Here is an 18,319-nt window from a genome sequence, read left to right on the forward strand (position 1 = left end):
TTAACTTTCTTTTGGTTAAACGTAGATGCACACAATCCACAAAGTGCATCTGAGGTTTCCTCTCTGCTGTAAAGCGTGCTCCCAAGAGAGAGACCTCAGCCAGGTCAGCTGTTTCGTTGCCAAAAGCAGCTGTACTGTTTTAAGGGGGAAGGGGGAAATCAAGTTAACCCTGTTACTAACTTATATCATCAGTATGTTGGGTTTTCTGTTTAATCAGATGCATGCAAGGAAATTACATCTATTTTCTTGCAGCTTAACTCACAGTTTATCTGTATTCATACATTTAACCATAGCTTACTCTTCAATGCAAGCTAGCTTCTGCATGAAGACAGGAGATTTTTTTGATTAGTTATTTCCCTTCTGGTTCCTGTGTGCGACAGCTGGAAGGAAAACACCAAGTACTACCTCTCTGTTATTTCCAATGGATCTCTGCTGTAGTTACAGATACCTGTCCAATAACACAAAAAAGTTTGTATTCTTCTTCCTCTGCGGGTTTAAGTGGCCAGACTCCATTGGTCAAGCTGTAATATGGGAATAGGTTTGCTTAAATAAGGCGTTTTAAAGCTTGAATAGGTATAGAACCAGCCCCCTCTTGAATCATCTGCTCCTAAGTAAAAACTGGTTAGATGCAGAGATCAGCATTTGAATTTTGGGCTCCAGGGATTTCATTGCTAAGCAAACTGCAAACTTGCTTGCCAAGCAGCTTAGAGATGACTGCTACAGGCCACAGGTCCTGTGTCCATAATGCTGAATCACACCAACGCTACATGCAGTCACCAATTACTGCCAGTAAGTGCTTGCCACAGCGGTTCCAAAGACGTATCATTTAGTAACCAAACAATCCAATTAAAATGGCTCCCAGGATGAATTTGATCACCACTACAGCCTGAAGGAGTGTCATGGTTTTCCCTCAGTTACCATAACTGAAAAATTCATTTGAGAAACAGGAAGCCACAAGACAGACTCTTCTTGACAGGCACAGCTGAGCTTATACTGCTGACTTTAACAGTACTCTCAAGCCCAGCAATCCTCAATTGCGCAGCTGAAACCTGCAGCAGAGCATTAAAAGGAAATCACTTCCTAAAACTGGAATTTGACTTCAGGTCACTGAACTTCCTAAAGTCTCAGTTGAACATGCCTGTGACCTAGTTTGGTGGTTTGACCCCAGCCAGCAGCTGAGCCCCCACTGAGTTTCTCACTCACCTGCCCCACAGTAGGATGGGTAAGAGAATCAGAAGGGCAAAAGCTAGGAAAATTTGTGGGCTGAGACAAAAGACAGTTCATTAAGTGAAAAGGAAGAAGAAAAAAAAAAAATTTAAGAAGAGTGCTGCAAAGGCAGTAACTCACCACCTCCCACCAGCAGCAGAGCGATGCCCAGCCAGTCTCCAAGCAACAACTACTTTGGAAAGACTCCCCCCCCAAATTATTGCTGAGCATGATGTCAGATGGTGCAGAACTTTCCTTTGGTGAGTTTGGGTCAGCAGCCCCAGCTGTGTCCCCTCTCAAGCCTCTGGCCACCCCCAGCCTACTCAGGGGGGCAGGGGCCAGAGTGAGAGCAGAAAAGGCCTTGACACAGCCCAAGCACTGCTCAGCAATAGCTAAGGCATCAGCATGTTACCAACACTGTTTTAGTCACAAGTATCAAAGACAGCACCAGCTGCTGCAAAGAACGTTAACTCCATCCCCACCAGGCCCAGTACACTCAGCAAGCTGCAGTTTTCAACACTGTAGGCAGTGAGCTTATTTAGGAAATACAGTTTAAAATAGCGTTCTACCTTGTCTTCGTTGTTGCTCGAAACTGACTTCAACAGAACAAGCCTGTCTTAGCTTATCTTAAGAAGTACACACACGGACACAGCTAAAGTTTCAGTCATTTATTTGGTTATTTCTGAATTCTTAAGAACATGGTTAAGGCGAGAGATAAGCATATTAGTTACAATTTGTATAACAAGTAATAAAAAGATTTGAGTATCTGTACACTACTTTAATAGGCTTACTTACTGAACGATGCCTTTAGCTATATTCAGCTTAGCTGGCATTCTTGTGTAAACAGTATTTACTAGAACAAAAAAAATTAACTAGTACTAGCCATACTTCTAATATGCTATTTCAAGTCTACTCTTGCAAACAGAAAGCAGTAAAAATACTCATTTGTCTTAAACATACAAAGCACAGCATTGTCCTAGGTAACAACACGTAACTGTGCAAGTGATATCTGGTTCCTTTAGTTGCAATGGCTTATAGTAATAGTAAACTAAATAAAAGACCTACAAAAAGAAGTCATAACACAATTGGAATTTCACATTTGTCAAGCATATAAGGCTACAAGTTTTACAGTTTGTGAATAAACGAGATATGTTGAACTGTAACATTCCCAGCCATTATAGATGCAAACGCTTGATGCAGCATAATCTTCTCTCAGCCTCCTGAAAGGCTCATGTGCAGAAGAAAGAAATCACTGAGTAGAATAGCCCAAGTTTAGTGGAATCATCATTATAATACACACACACGATGCAAGTCTAGACTTCAGGAACAGAGTGATCCATCAGGCTTTTCATAATGCTAGTTGCCATCCTAAAGAAAAGGAAGAGGCATTCAGTTCCGTAAGACAGCTCTAGAAGAGCACTACAGCTTCTGATCACTATCTTTGTCACTGCTGGCCCTTTATACCATTTAAAAGTTGGCCTTTTACTCCACTATTTTTGCCAACAAACATGTTGTTACGGAGAGCTGCACTAAACTGCACACTGAGGAGAAAAGCCCACGATACCCAATGTTTTTATTAGTAACAGCTCCGTTACCAGCAGCTTTCAGAACGTGGGCATGTGTGCAAGCAGAGCAGTATCACAAATATGAGGGAAGGAGGGCGGGGGAAAGGTGGCTGTGAAGACAGAAAACTGGTTTGTAGAAAGCATACTAAGTGTGTGTGGGGGGGAAGACTCAGCTATACCTGAAGCATTATTAATTTCTAGCAACTTCAAAAGCATTTTTGCAGGAGAGATTTAGCTGTAGAAAGCCAGGGCTGCCAAAGGATTAGAAAAATCCAGCTATATCTTGCCAAGAATCATGTTTGTGTCACCAGAATTAGTTCCACTAGAAACAGCATTTTAGTTACAAGGTAACAAATACTTGTGTTATCCATGTACTCGAAAGTTCTCAGAAATTCAAGTTTAGTCAAATTATGTTTAGACACTGTTTTTTCAAGAGAAAAGGCAAACGGAGCATCACTAACACATGAATAGTTTAAAAACGGAACCAAAATCACACCGATTTGACTAAAACATCAGATCAAGCGAGTTTTCAGACTCTCCCCACCCCTTCTCCAGCCTTCACGTTAAGTTCACAATTAGGTCTTATCATGAGTACATTTTATTTAACCTACGAAAAATAGTCGCTGTCAACTTGATTATAACGAACACCATGGCTGCTTTGTTTATTACCTACCTCTTTATGATATACTCATAAATACTGGAAGGCATGACGGTAATGGTCACTACATTTCCAGCTGTTGCCAAGATGTCTGCAATCTGGGGGTCCTATTATACAAATAAGAAGTCATATGAGCAACATTACTCGAGCTGACTTACAAGCAGCAGTTCAAGAGCTTTTTCTAGACACATTTCACGCAGCTTAAGAGACCCACAGCTCCTTGCTTGGAGTATTTCCCTCCAGGGCAAATCACTGAACCTGCAATAGCACTTCATAGATGTTTGGTTACTGGGTATCTTGCATGAACTGACTGGAGAAAGGACACAAAATTCCTACTAGAATTGGACACAGGCTGGCAGGAGGAAGCTTATTCTTTGTTTTGCCAGCAAAGTTAAACTAAAGATAAAAACTGAGGGTCAGGCCAGCCAGGCAGACAGGAAAAGAATGAGCTGCCCTGCCTACAGATACAGAACTGCAAAGAAGCCTCAAAACATACACGTCCTCTCCAGTCAAGTTAAGTTACCTCTCATGACTTACTTTCTTATTTTATGAACATTAAACAATATATTACAATCCTTTTCCCCGCTCCAAAACACAACTACTATACATACACAAAAAGCTCACAGCTATCCACACCCACCACATACTACTTATTTTACCTTCAATCCAATTACATTCTGGCCATTAATTTCACAGATGTTGTGCTCTGTAAGAAGTCCATTCCTGGCAGCAGAACTGTCTTTCACTATTGAGGTTATTTTTCCATTCTTGAATATGAAACCAACATGCCCTGTGCTGTCCTTATGCATAGTAATAATTCGTTCAAAAGGCCTATAAGACATTTAAAATGGAAAACTGTTAAACCACAGAAAGAACCACACACTATTTCAGCATCTTTGACTTACAAAGCTAATTGTACTCTGACTCATACATCAACTACAATGAAAAAGTAGTTGGGTTTAACTTCATTTTGTTAATACTGTTATATTAATGTATACTTGTTTATAAACCTTACATGTTTCCCCCTGTTCTACAGGTATTTCACCATCTGGATTAACAATAATACAAAAGTCCCATACAACATCCACACACCCACCACAACCACCAACCAAACACAAATGTCCATTAAAAATTAAGTTTGCTCTACAAACTTACAAGGTAGATAAAAATAGCACAGGCAGTTTTAACAACTGTCGGTAGAGCACAGGATTCTGGAGTACGAGGCTTCCCCAACAACATTTCAACTGCTTTACAGATAGTAAACCTTTAAATTGTGTCTTAAAAAGCTAGTAAATCCAGGAAGGGTGTGGGTAGTTGGGCACAGAAGTGGTAGACCAGGCAGGGAATCTACTACCACAGTATTTTGATTCAATACACAATAGAAGTAGCTGCCCTGACAGAAGTTGCGTGCCCTCTGCTGGGTCAAACTTGGTTCTTAAACAAGAATGAACACTGAAAAAGCTTCAAGACATACAGATAGTCATATCATGTATCATCTATCTTCTCACAGCCTGCAGACCTTATGTTGAATCTATTATTACTACATGCAACTAGCTACAAGCTCATTATTTAACGCAATTGCAAATCAGTATTGGTTCATTAAGCATACTTCTAGCAAAACTGGCATTAATTCATACGTAAGCAATAGAGTTCACACGAAAACTACCATGCTAAATAAAAACGCAAAGGTATTCATTAATACAGCAAGTATTTTAGTACCATCTTTTATTGCTTTTTCAATTAGTATAAGCAAAAGTCCAGTTGTGCCCAAAAGAAGCACAGAACTCTTGAACTCAAAGTTTAAATTTGACTAACGCTATCACTCATTAGTTTACCTTGAAAAATGTTACGCCTCATCATGCCCAGGCAAGTGTGCACTGGAAGTTTACAAGTTAACAACTATTTTGACTGTTCCCTACCAAAGGGATCATTTCTCAGGATTTTTGCTATTGAAATACATGGACAAACAGATTTTGTTATGCCTCCAGTCCTGCTCAAGCAAGGGGAGACCCAAACCCTACAGAATTACTCCGAGATGGATAATGACAAATCGTATCTGCAGTTGGCTTTACCTGTCCCGGATGATCATTGAAATCCTTTCTCCAGAAGCCTGCTTCAGAACTTTATGTGCTTTATCAGAGCTCCATCCTGCACAGTTGTCACCATTGATCTGCAGAACTTGGTCCCCAAACCGCAGACCAGCAAGGGATGCTGGAGAGTTTGCCTGAACTAACTGGACAAATATACCCTACAAAAGAGAAAAAAAGGGAAGAAAAAATAAAAAAAAAAAAGGAAGTTCTTCCTTAAGGATGAACACCAGTGACAGAACACACAGCCCTTTAAAGTTTCCCATTCTCTATATAATACCAACCAAATGGACAGAAGGACTTGCTAATTATCTCTCCTTAAGATGCACTTTTGAAATTTCAATCTTTTTCTACATGTTTTAAAAGACTGTCAGGTAATTAATGCTAGAATAGTTTGGAAATGGGCAAGTCTGTTGTGTCTACATTTTTAGACATTAAAAACAGACACAAGCATAACATTAAAGCCTTACTCAAAGGGGTAAATACTATTCTGTTTTCAAAAGAAATCTGAATAACTGGATCAAGACAGACTAGTGGTAAATTTGTATACCTCCTTGCCCATTTAACTAATAATTCCTTTGCCAGACATCAGAGTCTATATACAGCTGGAGAAATATATCAGCAATCTTAGGAACTCTACGGCAGATCTTTCTTTCTTTCACAACCCCATTAGTTTTCAACTTTTTATCAATTATGACTCACTAGCAACTCGGGCAAAAAAAAAAAAAGTGTTTAAAAACTATTTCTAGTCAAAGTACCCCTGAAAAAAAAGTAAAGCATATCAAGCCAAACTGTAGATAATACCTTCAGGGGAGTGGGGGGAGGAGACTTTATTTATTAAAAAAACCAAAAAAACCCACACACACAACAGAGTAGCATTTTCTATGTTGAGAATCAAAAGATACTGAAACAGATAAGCTCTCGAGCAGGTTTAAGGATCCTCTTTCAGCTATGTTCATGTTAAAAGAAACTCAAAAAAGCCTACTCTGAAATTACCCTTTACATGTAGGTAAGATGACACTCTCACTGTCCTTACTTTTCTCACCAGCAACACACTGCAAGAATCTATAAAAGAGGAGCTACTTCTAAGGCACAGGCAGTTCTCTGCATACTGCTGAGCTTTAAGTACTGCCAAGTGTTTCCACAAAGAGAGAGATAAAAGTCTTGAACTGCTAACAAGTATCACAGCAGCTCCGCAACGACAATTTCATGCTCTAAAGCAAACAAAATAAAATTACAGGTATTTTTTCAGGTGTTACAAAACACATGAAAGTAAATCACCGCTGTAAATTTAGATCCTAGTCTGGACAGCTGGAAATCTAGTTACTGATCTAATGAAGGATTTTAAAATTTTGATAGTGGATAAGCAAGCATTATACAGAAGGCAGTTTTGTGACCATACACTAGCTTCACTACTAATTTAATCCAGCAGCAAGATCTCTATAGGCAAACCCAAGCTTCTATACTTACATTGTCAACAGACTTAAGGCGAAGTCCAATTTTGCCATCTTGATCTTTACATAAAATTGTTTCACGGATGCCTTGCTTAATTTCTGCTCTGCGAATTCCAATATCATTTCCAGTCACTGGAGCTACCATGTAATTAGTAGAAGGTCGTGTTACCAGTTGCTGATTAAAACAAAATAGCCAGACAACTTAGTTTCAACTTTTTAAAATAGCTATATATCAGCTTATATGAAGTGATATTAAAAAAAACACCAAAAAAACCCCCACAACATAAAAATTAAGTCACAACACCAGCTCTTCCCCACCCCTCAACACTGGAAATATACTGCTCAGTTTAAGACCAGAGAAAAATAGGTACTCTTACTTAAAACAATTCATTTATCAGTCCAGTGTGGTACTTAAGACAAGTAGTAGTCTACTCTCTAGAGTAGACTCTAAATATACATTTAGTCTTTATACTTTTGCTTTCTAAAACATGCTTGACTGGTACCTACACCCTGTGGCTGAGCGGCTGCTGCCACTGGCAGGTTTCTCTGCACCTCTTCCTCACTGAGGCTCAGGCCCATATACTGAGAAAGTTCCGGATACAGTCTGGGGTATAAGCCTATAGGAGAAAAACAAAACAAAAAAATCCCAACAATACAATTGTTGGTTTAATACAACAAGCAGTTACTGCTTTCACATCTACAATTCCTTCAACAAATCTTGTGCTATTGTAATGTATCTAATCTGAAAATTATGACAGAAGACCCACTTGAATCAGGACTGTTATTCTAGCCCAGCTTAGAAAAGCAACCAGAGAAGCAGCGCTTTTCAGATAAAGAGCTTACAGACAACTTTTAGTTTCAGTTACTCCATTCATCCTTTATGGCACAAACAACATTGTGATACGTTCCACAAACAGCGTGGTGATAAGTTCCAAAACCACCGTTGTGCTGCAGTTCATGAATACGCGCCCTTGCTCCAAAACTTTCAGGCAATTAGTGGGGAACTACGCTCCCCCAGACCAGGCATGCTGGAGAACACACACACAGAGTGACCCTCCACCAAGTGCAAGACAGCACTTGCAAGAGACATCCATGCCAAGGACAGTCCAGATCAAAGGCATGGTAAAGTTTCTGCAGAAGACAGCCTCTTGGCTGTAAGGTCCACACTGCAGTCTGCTTTAATAGTCTTCATAAGAAAGTAGTTGTCATTTTCTCACAACTTCAAAATGAAGTTGTTTTAGATATACTTCTCAACAAGACAAAACCACCATGGTCCTTCAAATGACCACCAGGAGATTCCTCTATGCCCCAGAGGAGCGGGGTGCAAGGAAGTTAAACCGACAGACTTGTCAGATCTCGAGTCAAACCACTCTGGAAATAAGCTTGATAGGGCTCTTGACATTCCACAGATAATTAACCACTAGGATTTAACAAGTGGCAGTTATGAGAACTCTTAAGAGTCCACTCGCCATTCTTACCGAATCACTGGGGACAGAAAAGGCTGCTCGGAAAGCGAGGTGGTGCAAGGGATGACCTTGGAAGTAAGCAGGCTCCCCTGGTTCACAAAGCTTAGGTTCCTAGTGTTCATTTATGGTTACGCACATAAAACCAGCTATTATAAGAATCCACATTTGACCAGAAATGGAAAGTAACTTTTCTGGGAAGGAACAGAACGGTCATGACAACATGAATTCCAGTATAACTGAGAGACATTTTTTTTGCTCCTTAATACTTTCAGTGGTATATTTGCATGCTGCTTCACATGAGATCCTGTCTGATCTTATTTCCAGATTGATCTATCAGCTTGTAGTTTCATCCATATTGATTAATAAGCTTTTAATGAATATTTCTTCTGTGGTTGTCTTTTGCTTGCATTTTCAAGCCCCTAGGATTAAACACAATTAATGTTGCACAAGACTTATACAGCTACTTGATTTTTCTCTTTTGTTCTTCATCAAAGACCACAACACAGGACGCATCTTTGCTGTCTGTATTACATTCTCATTCAAAGCAGAGGCACCTCCAAATAGCAGAAAACATCTGGAAGTTCTTGATGAATACCCTCCTGCCTCTACCAGGACAGAGGTATTCCCAGCAGAGTTGGTGCGTCCTATAGATGGGTGTAGGCATCCCTTCCTTTGGGACATATTGAGCAATTAATCACTCTTAAGCCATACACAGCCCCTGAGCAATTCACACATAAGCCGACGTCAAAATTACGTCGTTTGGCCAGCAGGAACAAACACTGCAGGAGAATTCAAACTCTGGACGGCAGAAAGAATGCTGCCAAGAGGAGACTGCTGAAGCAAACTCAAATCTGGTCTGGCGAGGTTGGGCCAGGTAAGCATCTATTCCAGAAAGGATCTGTGAAAGACTGCTCTCTGGTGAGCTATACAAACCCCTGCCTTAAAGTCCCCTTAGACACACCAGCACCAAGAGGAGAACTGGAGACAAAGTTACACCCACCAAGCCTTAACATCTGATCCACCTGCATTTTTGACAGCTGTTCCGGCGCTGCTGCTGGTCATGCTGGTTAGAGGCTTTAGGCCTTTTAGACCAAGTGTAACTTACTAACCCAGAAGTCTGACCTCAAACATACCTGTGCACCTTCATGAATATTCACGTGCATAGGAGAAAAAGAACAGAAATGGGTACAAGTCATTCAGCTTTAGGTCTAATGGATTTCCCACCAGACATTTGATTTCAAAATCTGTTGGAAGCTTTACGTTGAGAGCATGACAAGATGAAGTTACACCTTCCTGGGCACTTCTCTGTTCACAGAGATTCATGTTTGTTTGTTCCTAAGCAAGCTTGTATGGAGCAGACAGACACTCAGACTCATGCTGCCCTCTAAAGCTTACAAATATGGATGTGATAAATAAGGACAACCAAGTGTTTGAGGCACGAGTTAAAGAGTTCAAACCGTACCAACAGCAAATCTTGTTACCCTAGGCTCATTTGGAAAAGGTTTCAAAAAGTTAGAGAAGGGTTAGTGTTTGCCACAACTTCCTTTTATAAGCAAGCAAGCACTGTTTTTTGGACTCCCATAGCCCCTTACCAAGGTGGGTGTTGGCATTTCCAAAAAGGCACAGTCTCACCCTTTGTAAACAGGATTACACATTTATAGGTATTTTTGACTGTACCGTTAACTTAATGATTTCACAGCTGCTTTCCACAGCATTAGGATACTACACAGCACATGAGCTTACCTCCATCGTGAGGAACAGGAGCAGAAGCTTCAGACAAGATTGCTGGATTAGCTGGATTTGAAGAAAACGCAGTCTGAGCCTGAAAGCAAAGAAATTCACATGTTATCTTGCACAAGGAGAATAAAAAACCCACACACCTATGAAATTTTTATTATGCAGGCAGGAGACTAAAGATTTTCTTGTATATGCTAGTTACTATTCATCTTGAAGTTCTGAAGTCAATCTTTTTCTTTGAAATAACTTCAATACAATATGCTGTAGTAGTATCACACTACTTTGGTAGATCAACTTGTATCTTCCTCAAATACAAGGCTACAGTACAATGTAGAAAGGCTTTACTGTCAACTTGTTCTGGTTTTGTCATCAAGCAAGTTAAAGAGCCTTAAAAGACACATTAAACTTGGCTGACAAAGCTTTATAACTTTAAGTTTTAAGGTATGACCTTTGGCAGAGTGTTCTGTAATTACTTTTTTTCAGACGGATATTGGCCATTTTTAACTCTTCACCATTTACAAACATTATTTATGAGTTCTACCATAGTCCCTTATGCGTTGCAAGTTCCACGCAATCCAAGGCTACTAGCTTAATACCTTTGAGAGAAATGGACCTTCTAAGACGGTTTTTCTACAGAAGTTGCCACTATAGTGAACATACTAAGCTGAATTTCTATATGGCTTACTGACTCACAAATATAGGGCTGTATTAAAGTAAGCCAGTTTCCTTCCTTCTGAATACCTCAGCTACTACTTTTTTGGCCTTGTGTAATCACGACCAGTGAAAAAACACTGCCTTACAGAAGCGTGTTAAGCGTGATGGAAATAGCTGTCTGAGTAGCTTTCCTGAGATTGAACGTCAAGAGTGGGGGGAGGGAGGGAAATTACTAAATGCATAGTGAAATGTTATCCTGAACAGGACACATAAATCATCTAACACAACACGATGGTCAAATTACTTAATGTTTTTAAGGAAATCATTCTTAAAAATAGAAGACTTTGTAGTCCCGCGCTCTCCAGGAAGTTGTTCTCAGAAAAAGAGTTTCACAGCAAGAATGAGTCATTTTTTCTATATCAGATGTATTTAGAAGAATAGCCTCCAACTCAAAACGCTAGACAAAAAGAACGGGTTAGAATATTTAATGTAACAAGTCCGTATCTTTCAACCAGCAGTCATTTTAATCTCACTCATCTATCGTAGGTAAAGACTTTGTCTTTCAGTACTCTGCCCTCTTTTCTCCTACGGGTGGTCTCAGATGTATTTAAAGAGACAGCTTTTTCATAATACAGTTTTTGGAAGAGGCAAATAGCTTAGCCTTTGCTACCGAAAATAACAGTGAAAATGGAATGACTTACTCTTGAGATAATGGTATTTAGCAACAAGAGTATTTACTTCCCCTCTCTCACAGCTATACTCAGTAAACAGCCCATTAGCCCCCCGTAGTACTACAGTTGGTCAGTAGGAGCGAGATGCTGTCACATAACTGCTGAAGGGCAATCTTCCCCATTGGATGGCAACAAGAACACCCAAACCCCTTCACAGGGGATCTGTAACTGAATGCTCTTGGCTCTACCTCCCTTACCTCCCACCCCCACGTGGAAAATCTTCCTCATAGGCTGTCTTGCTTGACATCCCACTTATCAAGTGGTAGAACTTTGTGAAACCCCAATTTAAACTTTGAGTGCACGCTCATCTTTAAGTACGACAGCAAGCATCTGTCCCGCATGAACTGATTTCTGGAAAACTGACCTTTGAGACACATTACCTTACAGTGTCACCAAGGATTAAATTAGCTTAACACAACAATTTGTTATGCTCCCTATAGAAGCCTCTGTAGGGTTTACTCTCATTTTTCTGTGAGACACCACAAGAGACTACAGGCACAGTCACACGAACAAGGTGCTTCTGCCCAAGTTCATAAGCCCTGCCGAGCATATGGGCAGGACAATGCACAAGAGGCCCTGCTCTATAAAATGACAGAACATGTACCTATGGTTCAAGGTCTGCAGGACTCAGTACAGAGATATCCTACTTCTCCTCACTGCTCCGTTCAGTGGTCACAAACGTTAAGTAGCAGAAAGACCACACTGAATATTTTTAATTGCAACATATGAACTCTAGCAGTTAGTCATTAAAAGGCCGAAGGACCGCATTCTCGGCTCCAGGCTAGGGTTTTTTTTCAGTTCAGCATTATCTGACTGTAGATAAGAGACTTTGGCAAGATAAGAAGAATGAAGCGGGGTGGGGTGTGCAGGCACAAAGAGAAATCCCAACACAGTGCCCACAACTTCAAGAGCCTCACCTCACACATAGAAACACAGCTGAGCCTGAGGCACTCCACTGTGGGACAGCACAGGAGAGTTATTAAGCTGTTCTGTGCCGTTTGCTCAATTGCTTCCCAATGAGGCCAAGGACAGAAGCACCAGTCACCTTAAAATGTAGTATAACTCATTGCTGTTGTTTGAACTGGGAGGAAATCCAGTTTATGTTTAGGCAAGAAAAATGGAAGCTAGGTAAAATGATGAAGAAAGCAAGGAAACTCCTTGTAAAATATGATCACGTCAAATTTCTCATGGAGTTTTATCCATTAATGTGTTTTTCATTATTTAGTTTCACAGATTTTTTTTCATCCTTGTCCTATCTAATAATAGAGACATGAATATTCTTACACATAAAGGATTTTACACAAATGGAAGTATCAAGAGAACTGGTCACCACCATGAAACAGCCAGAGGACAAGCCTGTGATGTTAAGAGAGTCACTGCTCTTTTTTGTGCCCAACTGACCATGAAAGCTTTCTGCCACACGTTTGGACACTAGGAATGAGACACAGTAGGTTTATTAGTTCGGTCAATACCTATTCACCACGTCAGAGCTGAAGGATGAGAAGAGATTGACTATGTTTGTCTAATTAAGACCCAGTATCTATACTTCAAAAAAAATGAAACATATCAATACATTAAAGAAAAAAGACTCTAAACAAATATATAAAACAAAATAAATATACCCAGCAGTGGTAAAATAAATATTAATCATATTATATCAAGCTACAAAGTAAGCAGTTTGTCTTTCCCCTTTTAGAGTATGGTCATAAAACACAAACTCAGACCTGCAATAAAAGTATCCCCCCTCCTAGATTAAAAATCATCATATCTATTATTGTCATCAAAACTCATCTTATTAAAGCCCCTCATACCTGAATAACTTTGTCCACCTTCAGATCTTCCAGGGAAGGATAGAGAGACATGTTGATGCAGTCTCACTGCATGACGGGAAGACCAAAAAGAGGAGGGGGCGGGGGGGGGAGAGGGGGGAATGGGGAGAAAGAAAAAAAAAAAAAAGCAAACAAATAACAAGGTTAGTCAGAGATATTTGTTTAGCTTTACAACTTAAAAAAGAAAGAGAAAGCAGACAGAGTGTTAAATAAGGGATCTGTGACCTGCAAGTTTTAGCACCACAGATAAATTCCATTAAGACTACCCACTTAATCTATTATCAATAATAGCCTTTGCATAATAGGCTTTATTTAATATACTTAGCATCATCAAAGGTTATGTCTCAACGATGAGAAAGCCTATACAGAGAAAACCGTTTCACATGAAGTATTGCAGAGACAGTCTTTAGGAGGCCAGGATGCAATGATGATGAGGGTTAAGAGGAAAAAAAATCTAACCACCCTCCTCCTACTCCTCTTCCCAACTGGGACAGTATTTTATATACAACTGTAGAAGCTTTCACTCTGTTATCCAAAGTATATAAACACTTTCATCAGTTCTGATGTTCCAGTAAGAAGCCCCTAAAGAGAACTGACTTCCCATGTCCACTTGCAACACATTAATTGCAGCAAGAGACCACGAAGCAGCCAGACTCAGTCAGTGGTGAGTTTCAAAACACACAGAGGCTTCAGGCTGGCTCTCATGTGACACTGGGAAAGCCCTGTGACAACTTATCAGGAAGTAATAAAAAAAAAAAAGAAAGGAAAAGAAAACAAGCAAAAACAAGAAACCCAGTTCACATGATCCTCTAAGGCACGACGCTGACACCCAGCTCTGCTAGAGCCAGGCACCTGAGGCTGCAAGAAATCCCATTTTTTGCAGAGCTCCTTCGTTCACTTTCTCACTGAGGTCAGCTGAACTTTTCAAAACCGTAATGGAACATTTCACACCAACATATGGGAATGTTTTAATGAGGGGGCAAGAGGGACAGAAACAGAAGACAAAAAACCGTGACACAGTTTTGCAAGTTATACAAGGCACTGAGAACACAGTTAATGAGGCAGGTCTATTAAAAGCTTTCAGGATGTATTTTCTTATCCAGAGAACAGAGGTCCTTATTTGCATAGCAACTTAGCAAAAATTCCAGAGGAAAAGCGACCACTGCATAAACCCTTGAGCTACTGCTTCTCTAAGTGCAGATATTAAGTTAATTTAAAAAAAAAAAAAACAACACCACACAAAAACCCGCACACTGATGCCCAATGTGATATTGCAGTAACACAATAGACATCTCTTCATATTACACTAAGCTCATCAACAGCTTTTCTACTTGTTCAGCAGAGTGCCCAGCAGCTCCAGTATCATGTCAAACTACAATTAAAACTTCAAAAAAGCATGCCCTAAATGCGACGGAGATCTAAACTGTGAACACGTGGCCAGTTATGTTGTAATAATTAATTGCCACTGACATTTTTGATTAATTGTTGCAACGAAACCAAACATAGTTGAAAGCCTGGAAGCTTTAGAAGTTAAACATACACATTTAATACCAGTTTAAAGTTCTGCTTTGACCCAGCATTGACCGGAAACAGCCAAGTGCTTTTGCTCATCCAAAAAAAAAAAAATAATAAAAAAAAGTCACAGAATGATGGCAAGTGGGCAATAGCAAATGCAAGCCCCAGGCTGGCAAACCCCTCGCTCAGGTTAAGTGTTGCCAGGACACTGCATTCTGCTGCCAACTCCGGTCAAGTCACACACAGCATCAGAGTCACCACGTACCTCTATGCTACAGCTGCCCACGTACACTAAGGTGCCGCCGGTCCAAGCGCTGGCACACGTTCAGAGCCAGCACACCCCCGCCAGCACGCAGGCAGGAAAACGAGGGCAGGCCAAGGACAGTGCGTTCCCAAAGGAGTCACCCCATCACAGGGCGACAAGGAGGAGAGGAGCAGCATTTTTGCAATGGCGATCTGACATCCACACAGCGGCGGAGCACGGCACGGGGTCTGCTGGGCCCCTCGTCTCAGCAACCGACTTCCACACTGCAAACCCCAGCGTGTTTATGCCTTGGCCAGCTTTAGTTCTCCTCCGCAGACCAGCCTCACTCCACACGCAATTACTGGTGACATTTGTCAGAGACGGGCAACCTCAACCTTCCTCTGGTTTACAAAGAGGAGCATGGTGTTTTCCGTAGAACAGTATTAGCAAAGCTAAAAGGGGCCTATGGGAGACATGGGGATGGACTCTTTATGAGGGGAATGTAGCAATAGGACAAGGGACTACGGTTTTAAACTGGAAGAGGGGAGATTTAGATGATATATTAGGAAGAAATTCTTTACTGTGAGGGTAGCTGAGACACTGGAACAGGCTGCCCAGAGAAGCTGTGGATGTCCCTTCCCTGGAAGTGTTCAAGGCCAGGTTGGAAAGGACTTTGAACAACCTGGTCTGGTGAGAGGCCTCCCCGCCCACTGCAGAGGGGTTGGAACTAGATGATCTTTAAGGTCCCTTCCAACCTGAACCATTCTACGATTCTATGATATTAGTTCTTGGATCACATATGACGACACTGCAGCAGCTTATCCTGCCACTTTGCAACCCCCCCGGCCACCTCCCCTCCCCAACCAAGGGCTCACAAAGCCAAGCATTTGTCACTGCTACCAAGGAGCTGACAGGTTAGCTCCCTTGCCATCGTCTCACCAGTTACTATTTTTGGTTTTCCAACTAAATAGCCGGAATAACTGTCACCACTGTAACTGCACTCAATGAGCTTGTAACTTCGCGTATGGTATTTTCAATTTCTGCACAGGCAGGGGCAACACAAATATCCCTTGTTAGGTGATGTGAGATCCAGAAAAATACTGTATTTAGTTTAATATATGATTTTTTAATAACAATTGCCACTGTCAGGGACCACAAGTGCTTGCAGGAAGAACTTGTCCAAGACTTCTCTGCAAGATTATTTACAGTATAAACAAGAATTTCAGCAGGCACTGTAACGGCTTTAGGAGCTGGGGAGTGGCTACCATGAAGCATGAGTCACTATATCCTCCTTTTCTCTCTTAAAACTCTACACTGACAACAGAATAATTTTCCTTGATCATTTCCATATCCCTGTGTCTTGTGAGGAATGCAAGTGCTTAGGAAAGCAAGAGTGAAAACCAAAGGAAAAGCATGGGGACAGCCATAACTCAGCCAGTGACCCACAAAACCTGGTGGTGAAGACCTCTCCCTGTTTCTCAGTACCCTTGGCTGGGAAGTCGGACCACCAGTGCCTCAGTGCCCGTCAGCAGATCCCATCTGCCACAGGGAAGTGACAGGCTAGTGGCCAGAGACCCGTGGAAAGACGGCTCTCGTGACACTGTGGGGCTGCCAGCAGGAAGTCAGTGATCCCAAACTGGCCTGGGTGGCACGGCTGGGAGGAGACAGGCTCCCCGACACGCTCTCCAGGTCGGAAAGCATGGAGCTGAAGGCAGCACAGGATCCAGACGAACCCCAGCCCTGGCCAGCCTGTAGTGCCTGCTGTCTCCGAAAGCACCAGCAGATACTGGGGGAGGGAAAAAAATACACCAAAGCAAAAGACACAACCCACAAGTGTCTTCTGGCTATGGGCAGTGGGGAGATCACAGCAGGCCACAAAGCCAGTACCTACACCGAAATATTGGCTTCCACTTCCAGAAGTTAGAAGCTTATGAACCCAAAAATTCCACCTTTAAAGCAGATCCAGGCCAAAAACCTCCTGGAGGTCAGGCTGAGGCATCAGGAACCGAGCAACTGTTTTGCAAGACGCATTCCCCACTAACAACTCGAGTGTTTCCCGTCTGATACCTACCTAATTAACCTCTGAGCAATCGCTCTTGCGAGGCATTTAGCTCCGAAACCTGCTGCCTCCATTTCAAGGCCCGAAGCAGGGCTCGCTTGCCCGACCGGGCACGACGCACCCAGCCCAGCGGGTGGGTGTTCAGCCGATCTGAAAACCGGTTATAACCAAAGTCGGAGCCCCCCCCACCCCCCGGGACCGGCCGAGGAGCACGGCCCTCGTGCAACGACCCGGGCGCCCGAAGGAGCGGTCAGAAGACACCCCCAAAGCCACGACCACGGCAGGATGTGGACTCAGACGGACACACAGGCGCTTATTTACCTATTTACTCGCTGCCTTCTCCGGCCGACGACGGCGGGGCCCCTGAGGAAGCCGCCACCACCACCACCACCACTCCCCCCCCCCAGTCCCCCCCCCCGCCCCCCGGGCCGGCTCCCGAGAGCGATCGCCCCGCGATGCAGCGCCGCCCGCGGCGCGACATGGCTCCCCGGTGGCCGCGGGGACAAACAACCCCTCGCCAGCGGCACAGGGAATCCGACGCTTCCTCCAGGCTCTCCCCTCAGCCGCCGCCTCGGCACCAGCCTCCCCCCCGCTCCGCCATGCCCGGCCGCCGCGCCCGCAGCCCACCCCCCTCCTCCCAGGACGGGCCGCCGCCCCGGGCCCGCACACAAAGGGCCGCGGGAGAGGGGGCCCGACCACCCGGCCCCAGCCCCCGCTTCACCTCCGGCCCAGGCGGCGGCTGCCGTTCGTCGGGGTCCTCAGCGCAAAGAGGGGCGGCGGTGGCGGCGGCTCCCGTGAGTCCCGGCAGCGCCGCTATGAGGGGAGCGGGGGCGGCGGCGGAACTGGCCCGGCCCCGCGCATGCTCCGCCGCCGGCGGCGGGAGTGGGCCGGGCCCGCCGGGAGGGGAAGGGCTCCGCGGGACCGGGACGGGGATCGGGATCGGGACAGGCACCGGAGGGGCGGGCAGGCGGGCGGCGGTGGCCCAACTCCGTTAGAGACGGCCCCGCTCGCCACCGCCGCCGGCAGCGCTCCCCTGCGGCCGCTTGCCGTGCTCGCCGCTGGCGTCCTTCATTTTTGTACTGCCTTCGCATCACTCCTTTGCCTTTCTTGGTTC

General features: G+C 43.3%; 1 protein-coding gene across 3 annotated transcripts; it reads right to left on the reverse strand.

The window, feature by feature from the left end:
• Window positions 1–1,859: 1,859 nt before the first annotated feature.
• Window positions 1,860–18,082, reverse strand: SDCBP (syndecan binding protein). Of its 3 annotated transcripts, XM_054192112.1 has the most exons (10): window positions 17,927–17,936; window positions 13,370–13,435; window positions 12,476–12,603; window positions 10,180–10,258; window positions 7,478–7,587; window positions 6,987–7,145; window positions 5,502–5,677; window positions 4,089–4,260; window positions 3,445–3,536; window positions 1,860–2,574 (listed from the first exon to the last, which is right to left on the reverse strand). In XM_054192112.1, exons 3-10 carry the CDS (start codon window positions 12,482–12,484, stop codon window positions 2,520–2,522), a joined length of 852 nt encoding a protein of 283 aa, XP_054048087.1. In that variant the 5' UTR covers window positions 12,485–12,603; window positions 13,370–13,435; window positions 17,927–17,936; the 3' UTR covers window positions 1,860–2,519. The 3 variants fall into 3 exon arrangements, with proteins under 3 accessions (XP_054048087.1, XP_054048085.1, XP_054048086.1); XM_054192110.1 differs by lacking the exon at window positions 12,476–12,603 and having other exon boundaries at window positions 17,927–18,082; XM_054192111.1 differs by lacking the exons at window positions 12,476–12,603; window positions 17,927–17,936 and adding an exon at window positions 17,527–17,546.
• Between the last annotated feature and the right edge of the window lie 237 nt (window positions 18,083–18,319).

This window comes from Rissa tridactyla, chromosome 2 (assembly GCF_028500815.1).
Source record: "Rissa tridactyla isolate bRisTri1 chromosome 2, bRisTri1.patW.cur.20221130, whole genome shotgun sequence".
Classification (NCBI taxonomy): domain Eukaryota; kingdom Metazoa; phylum Chordata; class Aves; order Charadriiformes; family Laridae; genus Rissa; species Rissa tridactyla.